At 33.2% G+C, this 16,901-nt stretch overlaps 1 protein-coding gene across 1 annotated transcript in view; it reads left to right on the plus strand.

Annotated features, from left to right (window-relative positions):
* The window catches only part of LOC119638111 (hypoxia-inducible factor prolyl hydroxylase), an 18,597-nt gene extending 7,217 nt beyond the window's left edge, over positions 1 to 11,380 (plus strand). Inside the window, exons 2-6 of the mRNA XM_038034738.1 lie at positions 8,205 to 8,352; positions 8,440 to 8,562; positions 8,649 to 8,729; positions 10,411 to 10,550; positions 10,623 to 11,380. Coding sequence (XP_037890666.1) covers positions 8,205 to 8,352; positions 8,440 to 8,562; positions 8,649 to 8,729; positions 10,411 to 10,550; positions 10,623 to 10,941 — 811 coding nt within the window. The 3' untranslated portion in view covers positions 10,942 to 11,380. The remainder of the gene's footprint in view (positions 1 to 8,204; positions 8,353 to 8,439; positions 8,563 to 8,648; positions 8,730 to 10,410; positions 10,551 to 10,622) is intronic.
* The last annotated feature ends 5,521 nt before the right edge of the window (positions 11,381 to 16,901 follow it).

The raw sequence follows: 16,901 nt of genomic DNA on the forward strand, positions 1-16,901 counted from the left end.
TTTTTTCATATGCAGTTTTCGCTAACATACCAAATTTCAAATACCGTTAAAAATAGTTTCCATAAGCAGAATTTGAATTTGTTTAGTTTATTTGAAAGGTAGTTTTATATGGATTCATGAAATGTCCACAAAAATATTTTCTTTTTTTTAATATGGACGGATTAGGCTTTCAAACCAACTATATCTCAATTATAAGTATTTAACATGAGCTCTGTTAAGTCGTTAACAGAGGTATGTTAAGAGAAATGGTAGGTGTCTTTACTAGTTAAATTCGAATTTATCTTCACACCCTTTGGAATGAAATGGACCGGTTCATCCATCGGTCAGAACATCGCAGTGTGTAGTAAATTTCGTCAAAAGATCTCAATAACTGTGATACTTAGGCTAAACAAAAAATAGATGGACACATATTAGAGGGACGGACAATCTTAAAGCGACTCTTAAATTGATTCTTCGTCGATAGGCGTAGGAGAAAGTTGGACCTATTTTAAACCTTTCTGGGTGTTACATACATCAGCGCAAATTTAATATACCCCTAAGGACAAATAGCGCAGGTATTAATATTAAATTTAGCGAAAATATTTACTGATGTCAATTAAGAACTAAGTAGAAATTCCTATTCGCCTATATGGAACTGGCTATGGTGACGTTAAAGCTATGCAAATTTCATATATTCCCCCGAAAAAATCATAATTGAATTATTGTACCTGAAGGATGGGGTTGGGTGTATACTGATTTTCTTTTTTGTTTTCTAATGTACGCAAGACCCAAAAATCGAGCTTCAGAGACCCTATAAAGTATATATATTTTTGATCAACGGGAAATTCTGAATTGATTAAGTAATGTCCGTCCGTTCACGTTGTGTTTGTTGTTGCCATTCTTCTGGTCGCAGAAATGAAGATATCAACTTCAAATTTGATAGAAATATTGGAAGTTTTTGCACGCAGATTGGTATTGAAAATGTGCCAAATTTGGTCGGAATAGAAGCCCGCAGGGGAGCATAAACTGAACGCAAACATTTATGGGTTTTTGCTCTTAACTCAGAAATCATTACGCAAACAAGATCGAATCTTTAAAACTATTTTTGTAAATTCCTCAAATGAAGATATATTATCTGCCTAAAATTGAATTAATTAAGAAAGGAATATGGTACACGCCGCGACTTGGTGGATTAATTTTTTCTTAACAATACCAGCGATATAGGTATCAAATGAAAGGAGTTGGAAAATAGAATGCGCGAAGCTTAATCTGTTACTTGTAAACTAAATATCTTGGACGCCATGACGTAGTGAACTAATTTTTTTGTTTGATATGGATATCACATGAAAAGACTTGGAGACTGGAATGCAAGAAGCTAAGTGTATTAATTCTAAACTGATTGTGATAGACATCACGACTTAGTGGATAATTGTTTTCTTAAAAATACCTTCGACATAGCTATTAAATGAAAGGTGTTGAAGAGTAGAATGCGAGAAGCTGAATGTGTTACTTACAAATTAAATATCTTCGACGTCATCACGTAGTCAACTAATTTTTTCGTTACAGTACCGTTGGTATGGACACCACATAAGAGGTCTTGTCGACTAGAATGCGAGAAGCTAAGTGTGTTAATTCCAAATTAGTTGTGATAGACGTCACGACTTAGTGGTTAAATGTTTTCTTAAAATTACCCTCGCTATCAAATGAAAGGAGTGGTAGAGTAGAACGCGATAAAATGTGTTAGTTACAATTTAATTACGCCGAACGTTTAATAAATAAAAGTCTTGAGGCGTTTAGAAGTCGGTCCCGGCTGAATATAACTTTCTTACTTGTTTTGTTTTCGTCTCTGGTAAGCAGAAACTTTTCTTGCGAACAAGAAAAGTCTTCTCACTCGCAAAATTATTAATTTTTTTATGTTAGTGTATTAAACTTTTACTGCCGACTAGCAACGTCCTTTCATTACATTTACATCAAGCAGAATAAGCCTTAAGCCGGGCGATAAGCAAAAAAATTCCATGCCGTTCTTGACTTACATAGTCCCCCGACACACTGGAGCCAAATGTTAATATACTTGTGCCCACCGGTACACGACATAATAAATCAATTAACTTGCAAAAAAAAAAAATTTTTTCTTTTTTTAAATAGTCTCCAACAAAAAACAAGAAAAGTATATCCGGTCATGACCGAATCTTTTATGCATGTCATCGTTATCCTGAAAAAGAGAAAAACCGTTGAAAGAGCTACATTTTCGTGTTCTGTATAATAACAAATGGGTGCGGCTGATTTTTTCTATTTTCAAAATTAAAGATTTTGTCGCTTAGGTATGTGGGCGTTGTAGGCGTGTCCTTGGAAAACTTTAAGTCTTCCACTTCCAGGTTTTTTTAGAACTTTGTAGACGATATCTTAATTTTCGCTAATAGGAGAATGTTTATCACAGTTGATGACACAGACAGATGCGCAGACGAACAGGCGATTTCAAATCTGAAACTGGCCAAAGCTCTATAAGCTTTGTGAAAAGAAAGTTAGACCTTGATATATTATAATATTGTGTAGGCGTGGTCAATTTTTTCCATTTTTATACTAGTGCTACAGCATCGCCCATTGAATATGCCTTCAAATTATTGCGCATTTATCTGCTTTAGTTTATGAGCATTGAGTGAATTTTTTGCTCCTTTCAAAAAACATAAGTATTCTCAATTTATTTGGTGCTGTGGGCTGGTTCTTCGACCAATTTGACCCATTTTCAAGATAAATCGGCTTGTAGGAACTTTTAATGCTTCTGCCAGGTTCGCAGTCGATAGCTTCATTTTTGCGGCCAGGAGAATATCGGAGGAATCAATTTACAATTTGATGCTAATCAGGAATATATGTACCTTCTTTCGCTTTGACAAAATGACAATATCCGTCATCTAATTGAAAAAAAATCTAGTAATTTTTTCAAGTAATAATGGACTAAAAGTATTTCTACTTAATAAGAACGCGTACGAACTGAAAATTACTATTGTCCATTTTTTTATTCTTATAGGGTACGTTAGTTGGGCTATATTAAGCTTGCGGAGAGACTTGAGATAAACTCACTTTTTATTTTATTGATTCGTAATCAGTTTGTAGATAGTTTTAAAGTTATCTGTCCGTCTGTTTGTTGTGCATTTTTTGCGACATATGAGATATTTTTGCTAAATTAGTTAAAAAAATTGACATGCTTTGGCCTAAGGTCGAGCACTATTAAAAATGGTGCGGCTCGGAACACTTTTTCAACCCACATAACGTTTTATTTCGAAAAGTCCTTATACGGAAAAAAATTGCGATTTTCAAAACTTCCTTCTGCACTTCTTTAGAAAAAGCAATAAATACATGGACCCAGTAGAGTTGGTGATCAGAAACCCAAGTATTGGGATCGAGAGTTCTATCGTTGTGTTAAAACACTCTAGTCACCTTAACTACGCGAAAAATTTTAGGATTTTTGTCTCCTTTCCGCTTTCGAATTCAAATTAAATAATTCGGAAACACCTTGTGAATCGATTTAAGCTCGTCTGTCCGTCTACCCGTCTGTTTGTTTTGTTTTATTGTATTCAACCTAGCAGCCCATAATTGTTGCGATATTTTGATGAAGACCTGACTCAAGGCCACTTTTTCGATCTATTTCCACATAACACGTAACTCGTTCATACAAAAAGCTGTGGATCGATGTAGGTTATTTAATGGTTGGCCATGGCCAAGAATAGTGTTTTCACATGGTTCTTGTTTTATTTTTGGGATAACTGCTGCAATTATTATACAATATTATTATTTGCTCTTCATTAAATGTTTATTTTTGCGATATACTCATGCCAGAGCATTCTTTATTTGCAATCGGTTTGTTAGAGTGAGTAATTCGTGAATTTGGCGGAGCGCAATTAAAATTGAAATGAAAAAATTAAACACCGTTACGAAGCGAAATCAACAGAAAAGATAAACAAAATAATGCAATAGTGTTATTAAAAAGGCCTACGTGCGACTTGCTTGTAGATAATTTTCTTAAAAATAACAACAACATCAATACCGGAGCGCATATACTGAAGTTTCAGTTAGTAGATGCACATATTAATGGATAGATTAGTCAATTGCGCGCACTCGCATATAGTGAATAATTATTTTCCCTCCAAGGTGATTAATTGATATTTGGCTTCTCCGACATGTAAAAACAAGCACATAAATAACAAATGATTAAAACGCAAGGTTATAAAAAGTTAATAGTTTTTCAAAAAATTTTACTTTCTAAACGAGTTTTGTTTTTCCGCGAAGTTAGGAAAGCAGGTAAACAGGCAAGCAGGCAGGAATTGCTGACAAATTTCGTTCTGATTACTTTATATGTTATAAACTGTGAATTTTTAATGAGAATATTTCTCTCCAAATTACTTCCTAGGATATCTCCTAAACGTGTAACACGCTTATGGTCAAAAAGAAGTGAAGAGAAAGAGAGAAAGGGCGAAGCTAGAATTTGGTAGATCTGTGTCTCATTAGTAAATGTTATGGCTGCACCGATAGTGTCTTTACTATTATACGATCCGATACCAGGCGTTATGAAAGTACCGTCTCGCACACATAGGATTTGCATGTGTCTGGCCAGTAAGTGTTATGCCTGCACTGATAGGATCTTCACAGCTACGATCGGATACTAGGCGTTATGAAAGTACGGTGTAACACACCGTGGATTTGCGTGTATCCGGGCAACGACTGTTATGCCTGCGCCTATCTCACTATCTCACTTCAATATTATATTAGGTTTTCCATTTGATAAAGACATTTGTTGTGGCTAATTGGCATCAAGTTTCCACCATTTTCTACAACATTTTACATTATTTTTAATGGCAAAACGATATCATATCGAAAGAAGTTATATTGCTTTGGCAGCGATCCACCCATCGAGCCATTTTTGCACTTCTTTAAGTTTGCAGACTCTCGTGCCAGGCAAGCCATGCCGCACCGAACTGAACAAGTTGTAATCAGGAGTTGCAACAGTCTATCCTGGACCACACTGGCAATAGGTGACCAAAAAATGGCATATTCAGGTAATTAGTGTCGCCACTTTTAAACCGAAACCGACAATTGGGATATGATGGAGCAGCATCAGCAAAAACCTCTGAACATGTTTTGTGGGCTACGGCAACAGATTTCTTGAAATGAACAACAAAAGTAATGAATTGGGAAGAAGGAGAATTTTGAGCGCTAAATTTTGAGTATTAAAAGTGGAAAACTATTATTTTATGTAGAGGAAGGTCAAAGCCATCGAATTCAACCGTTATGTACACTAGTGCTTCCCATTTCCTTATCACTTTTACCTATAAAAGTCGTTGGTCAAAATTTTTGCGAACACCTCATAGCTGAGATCAGACAACAGTCATAATTAAGATACGTTCTATACCGTGTATGCCGATTTAATAGTCGCGCTGCTTACCTACTTATCTATGCAAAAGTCCTCTTTATATTTACCGTAATTCAAATATTTAATATTCCCCAAGCGATTAACTTCTCTCTCTCTCTCCCTCTCTTTGACTCTCTCACTGTCACTTTCACTCTCTGCCGTTCTCTTTCCTAAATGCAAAGATTTTAGTGGGCGTAGGCTGTGTTGATTTGTACTTCAATTGCTTCAGACCTATATCTGTATATTTGTATACAGATCATAAGCATAAGTTTGTAACCAAATTATATCGATCTCTTGTATTTTTGGATCATCTTGAAAGTTAGCCTATTGTTGTGTGGACAAAAAACTAATGTAATGTTCTTTAGTAACTTCAGGTTTATTTAATAAATTTCGCCCCTTTTACGATTTGATGTGCAGGCTATAGAGTGTCGACGAAGCCTTGCACTCAATTTTCTAGAAAAATGTATATAAAAACTTATCACATTTCCCGCAATGAAAAGCACAATAATACTTAATATAATGGAATGCAAGTGTTGTACATTTTTTTTTTTTGTTAGCACGTCACGAAACGATACGTTTCTGGCTAATGTGGTGTTGAAATTTTTACAAGGCTAGAAGAATAAGAAGGTATGTATGCAGCAGATATATTTAACAGTAAGTGATAAGAAGATGAGAGAGGATAATGACAAAGAGGAGTTTCGTTGATATTAAATTTTGACATGTAAGAGATTTAAGTAAATATTTAGTAGTGCGATGACTGACAATTATTATCTGAAGTGCTGTTGTTTGCATGATGTCAACATTATCGCCGTCGCCGTCGTGTTTCTTTGAAACAATGCGATCGTTTTATTCAGTTGCGTTTTAGCATTCAGCACAATCAAGTCGAAAATTTTCACACATCGGAGAGAAAAGTGTTCTAATATAAATCCAAATATATATATATATATATATAAATAAAATATATAGATATATATGTATACATATAAATATACATGTATATAAACAAATAAAAAACGTAAAATTAAAAACAAATTGCGAAAATATAATTTTCCTGTTAAAGAAAAGCAAAAAAAAAATAAAAAAATATAGTAATCTTTCTGTGATATCCTGCATATATACTTAGCTTGCATGCAAATAAAATGATTACACCACCAACGCCTCTCTTAGACTATAATAAGTTTTTTAAATATTCTGCTCAACCCTCAAATGCTGAACAGTATTTACGGGATTACATAGAAATATGGTAAAAATCTTTCTATAATCCTCTAACATACTTACATATCACAACGTATTCCAATCAATTATTCTAGATCAGCGTAATACATTTATTGATTTTGTACATTCCGTTTATCCGCCAAAAAAAATGAACTAAAAACTTTAAACATTTGACACTCCTCGCTAACAATCTGTTAGAGTTTGAAAAAAGGCACAATTTGTCCATATACGTACATACCCAACACAACTGAAAATTGGAAATATAAAAAGAATGTCTTAATACTAATGCAAATAGTTTATAAGTCGTAATAGATATTGATATAAATTTTAATATAAATGTGTCCCAGCTGAAGGCACATTCAAAAAAATTGCTAATCGATTAATTAACGAAAAAGAAGAAAGAATCGTATCTGCTGATGTCCAACATCTTTATCTTAAATCGTGAAAAGAAACGTGTGGATTTTCGATGCCATATAATACAGGGTCCATTCTATGTGTGTTGTAATATCATACACAGAATATACGGGGAAATGTTGATCTCCAGTTTCTGAGCTTAAGAGTAATGAGTTAAAAAATTCAATATCTTGTTTTTGAAAGCAGTGGTATTCTTAGTTTCCAATGTTTTGGCTGTATTCAGAATCGATAAAACTTGTGGATTTTCGATGCCATATAATACAGGGTCCATCCTATGTGTGTTGTAATATCATACACAGAATATACGGGGAAATGTTGATCTCCAGTTTCTGAGCTTAAGAGTAAAGAGTTAAAAAATTCAATATTTTGTTTTTGAAAGCAGTGGTATTCTTAGTTTCTAATGTTTTGTCTGTATTCAGAATCGATATTAATCTTTGCATAAATATATATCACAGGCGGAGGGATAGACATTTCTATATAGATTCAGAATCTAGAATATATATGCATGCATTTTATTAAGACTCTGAAAATTCCTTCTGAGTATTGAACACGTTCTCAGTGCTTTATTAATTAATTATTGCAATCCCAAGAAAATATGTCATAGATAGACAAACGGACAGACATTATTATAATTTGATATTAATCTCGAATATATATGCCTGCTTCCTTTCCTTAAATCTCTGAATCTTCCTTCCGAGTGTTGCACACGTTCTTCTTTATTAATCAATTATTGCAATTGCAGGAATATATATTACAGATAGATAAACGGACACAGGCACAGACATTCCTAAATAGATTCGGAATTTGATATTGGCCTATGGAATATATATGCATGCACTTTCTACGGTCTCTGTAGCTTCCTTATGAGTTTTGCAAACTTTTCTTAGTAATTTACGTGGCAAGAATTTAATATTCGCCTAAAAGACGACTATAACTTTTTCCCTTTTATCTATTAGTTCATATTCAGTGAGATTAAAAAAATTGTTTGAACTGAAATAAATTTGTGCAAATAACTGCGAGAAAAAAGTTGTGTAGATATAGTAGCTGCGCATTAATTACAACTATTTTAACTTGGCGAAAAATAATTTATAAATCGCAATTGATGGTTAACAAATATACCCATCAGAAATTATTGCATTTTATTTAGTAAATTTACTGAAAAATGGTGTTTATTTTCTATTTAAATTTGCAGCGAGCGACGTTACGAGGAATTATGCCGCAATATTATCAACGATATGAATCAATATGGCCTTTCAGTGGTTGATGATTTTTTGGGTATGGAAAAAGGTTTACAAATACTTAACGAAGTACATCGTATGTATGCAGCTGGCGTGTTTAAAGTAAGTTACATTTTCATCTATTATTTAATCTAATTGATAGCAATAATAAAAAACAATAATAATAAATTTATATAAATAATATTTAAGGATGGCCAACTAGTAAATAATATGAAATCAGAACAAGATCAAAGAACTATACGTGGTGATAAAATAACATGGGTTAAAGGCATTGAGCCAGGTTGCTCAAATGTCGGCTATCTGATCAATCAGGTATGAATATATAAATTATATTAAAGAAAGAAGAAAACAAAAACAGAAGCTTTTTCAATTTAAAATTTCTATCAATTCTATTAAAGATTGATGCGGTTATTTGTAGGGCTAATACCATGAAAGACAATGGAAAACTCGGCGATTATATCATAAGGGAAAGAACAAAGGTGCGTGTTCATATTAAAGTGATGTCTATCTATCTATTAAGTTGATCAATATCTGGAGATTTGTATTTTTTTCTATACCCTGAAGGTATTTATTTGTAACATAAGTTTATGTTTTTTAAAGTAGACAAAGCACAAATTGGACAAGAGTCCCATTTACTGACAAAGACGCTTTAGCTGTTTGCAAAAACTACCAATATTTCTACCTTAAAGTAGCCGAAGTGTTAAGAAGTTTCTTTGTGAAAGATATGACATTGCATTAATTTAAATCGATGGTTTTTGTTTCTACATTTGGTTTAATTCTAGTACATGTTTATTTTTTGCATTTATAATGACATAGAATTCATCAAAACATGTGATATTCTTAATCAACTGCGTAAACTGCGTAGATGTTTTCTGTAATAAAACCAAATTTCACCTACACAATTTTACATTGCTAACTTCGATGCCCTAACATTCCTATTATAATATCTTCCAATGTAGCCTTTTCGAGAAATATAATATAATCAAAGCGTGCAGAAGTTTTGGAACCCGAATGAGATAGAATCCTCTACGCGGCGTGTGAAGACTTAGACCCTTCAAAAGCTAGCGTGACGCATTATATGACGCATTAGGTGATACGCCTGACTAATATGCAATTTATAATCCTAGCTAATAATCTGATGTAGTTTGACAATCAGCCCAATTCACCCAAGAAAGAAGAAGAAAACCTACACCAAAAAAGTAAAAACCTACACAAAGAAATTAAAAACCTACACCAAAAAACTAAAAACCTACACCAAAAAAACTAAAACTAAAAATGAAGAAGAAAACCTACACAAAAAAAAATAAAAACCTGTACCAAAAAACTAAAAACCTACACCCAACAAAACCTACACCAAAAAAATTAAAAATATAAAAAGAAGAAGAAAACCTATATCAAAAAAATAAAAACCTACACCAAAAAAACTAAAACTAAAAAAAAGAAGAAGAAGAAAACCTACATCAAAAAAATAAAAACCTACACCAAAAAAACCTACACGAAAAAACTAAAAACCTACACCAAAAAAATTAAAAAAGAAGAAGAAAACATACACCAAAAAGCTAAAAACCCAAGTATATGGTCAGATTAAATAAAAACTGGATATTTTAAAAGAAATGTGTTAATAGAGTTACATGTAGTTGATAAGTCTTAGCGTCTATACGACGCAGGCAGCGGGCTGTCGCTCTCATCTAATATAAAGGAAATTTTCCATTTCAATTTATTATAGCGAAAAATCTTGTTTACGATTCTTTTTTTCTACATAATGGCTTTTGCGCAATAAGACATTATATGGAGAATGGCTTGCAAGAGTTGTCCCCTTCGATCAATTTCAGAAGAGTTCCTACACTGGACTAAAGTTCCATCGAAATATTTCAAAAATTTGGCACTTGCCGGTCGAACACAGGCAAGGACGGACAGACAAGATTAAATTGATTCAGGAAATGATTTCAGACTGATATAATAATATTTGAAACAATGTCTAAGTCTCTATAGATGTTGCATACATCAGCACAAACATATTCTACCTTGTACCACAAGTTGAGTAGGATATAAAAATTTCCAAATTCAGGATAGGGTTTACAAACTTAATTTTCAGATCTTGTGTAATTTTCAAAGAAAAATTTCAATTGACAAAATCACATATGTTGTGAAATTTTTTAGGCTATGGTTGCTTGTTACCCTGGTTCCGGCTCGCATTATGTCATGCATATCGATAATCCTAATAAGGATGGCCGTGTCATTACCGCCATTTACTATTTGAATGTAAATTGGGATACTAAACGTAGTGGCGGAGTTTTAAGGTTTGTGAAACTAAAATATCACTGTTGCAGAGAAATATATTTTAAATGTTTGCCTTATTATATTTTTTTTAGAATATTTCCTGAACAAACGAAATCAGTGGCTGATATAGAGCCGAAATTTGATCGTTTAATATTTTTTTGGTCGGACAAACGGAATCCGCATGAAGTGCAGCCGGCGCATCGTACGCGTTACGCAATCACAGTTTGGTATTTCGATGCTAATGAACGTGAAGCTGCTCTAAATCGGTGTAAAAATATAAATCAAGCTGGACCATCACCCAGTCCTAATAGTAACAATGTTAATAGCCATAGCGATAATTCTATATTGCTGCAGTCAACGGTAAACGCGAACGTGACTTTGGCTTCTAATTTACAACAGACCTCTACGTAATTAAAAAGCAAAAAAAAAAAAAAAAAAAGAAAAAGAAAACAAAGAAAACAAAAATAGAACAACAAGTAAATTGTATATATAGCAATATGTATGTAAATATGTCATCGATTTTACGCTTATACCATAATGCCTAACCTAGGGCATCGTTTCCTTTCCTTTCATTTTTGAATTTTTTTCTTTTATGCCATTGTGTACCTACTTTAAAGAGTCAAATGTAGATATAGTCAAATCAAAACTGGTTAAAAAGTTGGAATTTATTTAATTATTTTTAAATAAAAGTTGTTATTTTAGTTTAAGTAAAAGCAGAAAAAAGATAAAAAGAACGATAATCTTCTATATTAGCAGATTCACTTTATTATCTTATTGGGGAAAGCATGAGAGCATGCTTGTGAATATAGTTTTATTATTATTATATATTGCATAATTTAAGTATTAAAATTATTTAATATTTGTCATCACACTGAAAATTATTTTCATTAAAAATTCATAAAATTTCCTTTAATAAATAATCATAGTTTTATTAAAGAGTTCAATAAGATATACACTGCACCGGCAACGGCTATACAGTCTATCTCCCCTTTTGGTTGTGCGCTTTTTACACCATTTCTTAAATTGAATGGAATATCGCGAAGAAATACGTAAAAAAGTCATTGGCCCGAAATTTTTAAAGTTATCTATGGCCGTGGAGGAGACTACGATTCTTGTATTTCATATACTATAGCGAAAGGTAAAAATGGTTTTTTTTTTTTTTTTTTTTTTTTTTTTTTTTTTAAAGCGTAATAAAACATGAACGGAATTAATTTGAGTGTAAATAACCTATGTAATCCTTATAAATACAAGTCATTACTAACTATTTGGATTCCAATAAAGTAAGTTTCTAAGCTTCTGCTGAGCTTCAGCATCAAAAGTCGCCAGCTCGTTCTACCCTCGTATATCCCCCTTTCGGAAGGGGGTGCTAAGATAACTAAGTAGTAGTGAGAGCACAGCGACTGGTGACGGTAATGCGCATCTCACGCGACCTTCAGAAATGAATAAGGGCTTCCACGAAGAAGAGTTGTTTGCCGTGTGATGAAGAAAAGAGGTGCTTGTTAACTTAACAATAACGTCGGTTGAAATCTGTTAAAATACATCGGGACCTTGTAATAATTTCTTTGTTTACGACTTTCAATGTGATATTTAAATACGGGGAGCGAATCTCGCATACCCACCATTATGCTGTTCGCATTCTACTCTCCAAGTTCTTTTAATTTGAGTCCCAAGCAGCGCGATCGCGCTGATTTTATTCAGATTTTATTTCGAGAAAACCCAGACGGTGTTGAAAAAACACTGTCAAAGAATCCCAAGCAGCGCGATCGCGCTGTTTCAATTTTATGTCGAGAAAACCCAGCACATTTCGAGCATTGCGGACAACTGGCGGTGCGTTACATATTATCGAAATCGAGTGCTCAGACTTACTCACGCAAGTAGATCATACAGCGCCTTTTAACGTAAATAGTACATTTTATAATAGGTGAAATAGTACTATAATAATGCAATAATATATTACAAAATAAAAATTTTTATTGTTGTTTTTTTTATAATTTTTGTATTTCTCGGCATAAAATTAAGCGCTATGGCGCCGCTTGGTATTTCTCGACATAAAATTAAACAAACGTGATGGCGCTGTTTGGGATTCTTCCACAGTGTTTTTTCAATACCATCTGGGACTCAAACGGTTAATAAATCGATGAATGATCAATGGAAAGCCTGATTGTAATACCCGATGTTAAAGCAACATAAACGAATTATTATCTGTAAAATCACAACTTCAGGCTAAATTAAAATTTTGTGAGTGAACATTGAAATCCGAAAGAGGGTCAGTCTCGCAGTATTGTCAGCCAAACATTGAAACATTATTCTTCTTTCCATTGATAGTCGAACGCTGCCGATTATGTTTATTTTAAATTGTTGCAGTGGAGAACTAAGATCGTTCGTGTTGAACTTTGAAAGCACAGTGAACAATGAAGAAACTATCGCTAATTTGAGTTTAACAGTCTGTGCAATCCATATACGTACAAGTCAGCATTAACTCTGGTAATTCCAATTAATGCCATTGCCTGCTAAGCTCCAGCATCAAAAGCTTTAATATTTTACTGGGTAGATAATTTCCGCGCAACATTTATCGTCTCCACATTGACGCATCAATTGTCGCATTGTAGTATTAAGAACACTCATGCGATCCCTACAAGATCGGGCAACGTGAATAACCTTCATCGGGCTTAATGTTGGGTATCTCTCGCTTTTTCTTATTGCATATACTTCTTTACGAGTTGGATTCTTCCTTCTTCAATGCAACGGAAGACGGCAAAGAGAACCAAAAATACAATATATATGAGATCATTAAAATGTTACAGAATATTTACCGGCTTTGTATCTTACCATCATCAATGTTACTACCGTAGCTATCAGGTAAATTAATTGAAGAAAGATGAGTCTAATACGTAAAGAACTACTTTCAACAGGAAGCAAAGGCAATTTATCCTTCTTTCAGTGAAGGACTGAAGGACAAATTTAACATCTCTAAGCCAATGTAGTCCGTCTGTCTGGCCGTCGCCTTTAATTTAGATAAGTATGGTCGAAAAAATAGAGGTAAGAAGTTGAAACCTGGCTATAGATGGTCCCAAATTGAAGGCAAAATAAGTCTAATCCTACAGCAACTATCTACTGCATAAAAAACTGCCAAAGACTGCTAACAAGCTATAACATATTGATCTACAATTGGAAATATCTTTATTAGAAAAGTTTTCATAAAATATGTTGCTTTATATGTTTCTCAACATAAGTCGTAAACATTTTTAAATATTTTTATATATTATGTGTTTACAAAAGTTTTGATCATTTTTTCACTTGAAAAAAGCATTTATTGAGAAAAATCTCTAAAACGTATATTAATCAGAATAGTTTTCATAATTTCGGCAACATAAGTGATATCATGTTGAAAGAACTTATATTGATTTGGCAGCGATCCATTGCCGCGTGCCAGCCAAGCCATGCTACACTGATCTGAATAAGTGGTAATCAGGAAGCGCCATGTCTGGTGAGTACGCTGTGGATGTGGCAGAACTTCGCATTCTAGCTACGACAATGTATCCGGGACAGCTCTTGCTACAAGCCCAATGGCATTTTCAGTTAATTTGCGAGGTAGCCGTTCTCTCCCCTTTTGGACCTCTCCCATTTGATTCGTCAACTGTTGAGCTATTCGAAAGTTCTTCGAGAGTTTGTACTGGGTTTTCTGCCAACAAGTCTTGCAGTTCATGGTCCTTGAACTTTTTTGATCCTCTTGGCTTTTTTTGTCATTGACATTAAAATCACTGCTACTTAATCATTGAAACCATAACATAATATATTATCTATATTTACTGTTGCCTTAGCTTAGTCTACCTGCGTTGCCTGACAATTCAGAAACTCTTTCAATTAACAATGAAATCTTAATTCCAATTTATTTTCAATTTAGTCTAATTCACATTAGCACGTTCTTCACCCGTTTACGCCTGCTTGAGATTCCAGCCATTATTGCCGCCCATGCATGGTGAACGCAGCTTAGAAAATATTGAATTCCTTGATCAAAACGTTCCTAGAGAAAAACCTTAAAAATATACAAGGCATATGAAAGGAAATAATACGATTTCGGGATATACTGACGTCATGTGGATAATACATGAAAAACATGCGGATAATCTGAAGAGTTGCATGGTATTCTCTATGATTTGCCTATGTCTGCAATTAATCTACTCCATGTAGATAATACATAAAATAAAAGTATAGGAGAATATCTCTAAATGTGACATGTATCCCCTACGTTTTCTCTACGTGCGGTGTATGTATTCTCTACATTATCTACCTAATACTCTAGATAAGCATGGTATTTTGGACGTTTTCTTCACGTACTGCCTACGCATTTTCGGCTTCATGTCGATCATACGTGGAAAGTAAGTAGAGGATCTGCAGATAAGTTTAGAGGTGTTCTCTGTATATTCTCATATACATACACTTTATATACTGTCCCTTAAAATAACCCTCTAGTACACTGAGCTTAAATTCAAAATCGGGCAAGTGTTTGTGAAGCACAGCTTGCAAACTTTCTTTTGATGAGAATCTATGGAGTTTGCCAAAACGTTTCCAACGCCTAGAAGGAAATTGTAGAGAGACATTGTAATATATATATATATATATATATATTCTTCCTCGGTCTTAAATTCGAGCTCAATTTAGGCTTGTTCATCCACCCGTCTTCAGTAAACATCCTTCTAGCTGTAAAACTGAAGCTATTGGCTCCATATTTGACAAGAAAAAAATTGAAAGTTCTTACACACAGCTTGGTATTGAAGGCATCCACTGCTACGCTGAGGATCTATGCAGTTTGCCAAATTGTTTGCAACATTTAGGAGGAAGTTTTAGAGCAACAGCTTTTTATCGGTTTTAGATTCAATTTGGGCATGTCCATCCGTCCGTCTTTAATGAACATTTTTTTGACTGCAAAGCTAAAGCTATCGGTTCCACAATTGAGAAAAAAAAAAAAAAAATTAAAAGCTCTTGCACGCAGCTTGTTTGCAAAGGATACGTCGTGCATAGACCTTTGCTTTGTGGGCATTTTTTCTCACTACGCATAAATTAAGAAAGATGCATAATAAAAGTTTTGCATACGTTTTCTACAAAAATGGAAAAAATCAAACAATCCCCTTCAGTGTTATAAGGCATCAAACTTACGGAAGATACGTTCATAAAATCGAATATAATTTACTTACTTACTTGTATTTGAATTCGTTTTTCAATTACAATTTACTTACCTCTCTAATCTTTGTGAATATTCAACATTTTTCAAGAATATATATTTATATATATTTTGTTTGTTTTTTGTTTTTTTTAATACAATCCTTTTAATATTCATTTAGTTTTCATTTAATTGAACTGAAATATGAATCAAAATTTACAAATAAACAACATTTTTAGTCTGTGTGGTCTGTAGGTGCGTATGTGTAATTATGCAACTATTGACTGATCAAGTGAATGATTTCTCTGTTTTGTTTTTCTTCTTTTAATTTACAAGCAATAACACACATTTATATCATTTTACTTTCGTTAAGTTTTTCTTTTTTTTTTCTCTTCTTCTTCTTTTTACACTTTGAATATTCTCTAAGGTTTTGAGATGAGACAAAAAAAAAAAAAAAATGCATTTTTCATAACAAATTCAATCACACGAAGGATTATTTTGTATACATGTGTGAGAGAGAATATGGGCTTTTCTTTTTGCTTTTTGTTATCTTTCTACATCTAATCAATAAGTTTCGCCACAGCATGGCAAACATTTTGTTGTTAAGGTTTTCTTTTTAAATTCTATGCGAAAATTCTGTTTATCGATACAACTACAAGTATATATGAAATCTACAACATTTTTGTATATATATATGTATATATATATATATATATATATATATATATATATATATATACATGTATATTGTGTATATACATGTATATTGTGTCATGTGTGTGTACATTCATACATACATACATGCATACATACATATATTGATATACACATATAAATATATGTAAATGCATATGCGTGTATGGCTGTGTGAGTATACATATAATATATCACTCAATAAGTTTGTAGGATATCCCGGACCTTTAAATACTAAAAACTTTCAAATGAAATACAGTAAATGCTTCTTATTTGCGCTTTCACTATTCGCGGATGAAAAAAATGCGACCCAATTCCCATATTCGCGGCCATAAATTTCTTTATTAGCGGTTTTTGAGAATGAAAACAACCAGAATGAAAGGAACCTTAGTACTCAATGAATAAAGTATTGTTGTCCCAAAATTCCAAATCTAGCTCATTTCAGCTAAGTAATTTCCCCAAATAACAAACTACCTAAGGGGGGAAAAACTAAATGCACATTCGCGGCGCGTCATGT

The sequence above is a fragment of the Glossina fuscipes genome, unplaced genomic scaffold (assembly GCF_014805625.2).
Source record: "Glossina fuscipes isolate IAEA_lab_2018 unplaced genomic scaffold, Yale_Gfus_2 73, whole genome shotgun sequence".
In the NCBI taxonomy this organism is placed as follows: domain Eukaryota; kingdom Metazoa; phylum Arthropoda; class Insecta; order Diptera; family Glossinidae; genus Glossina; species Glossina fuscipes.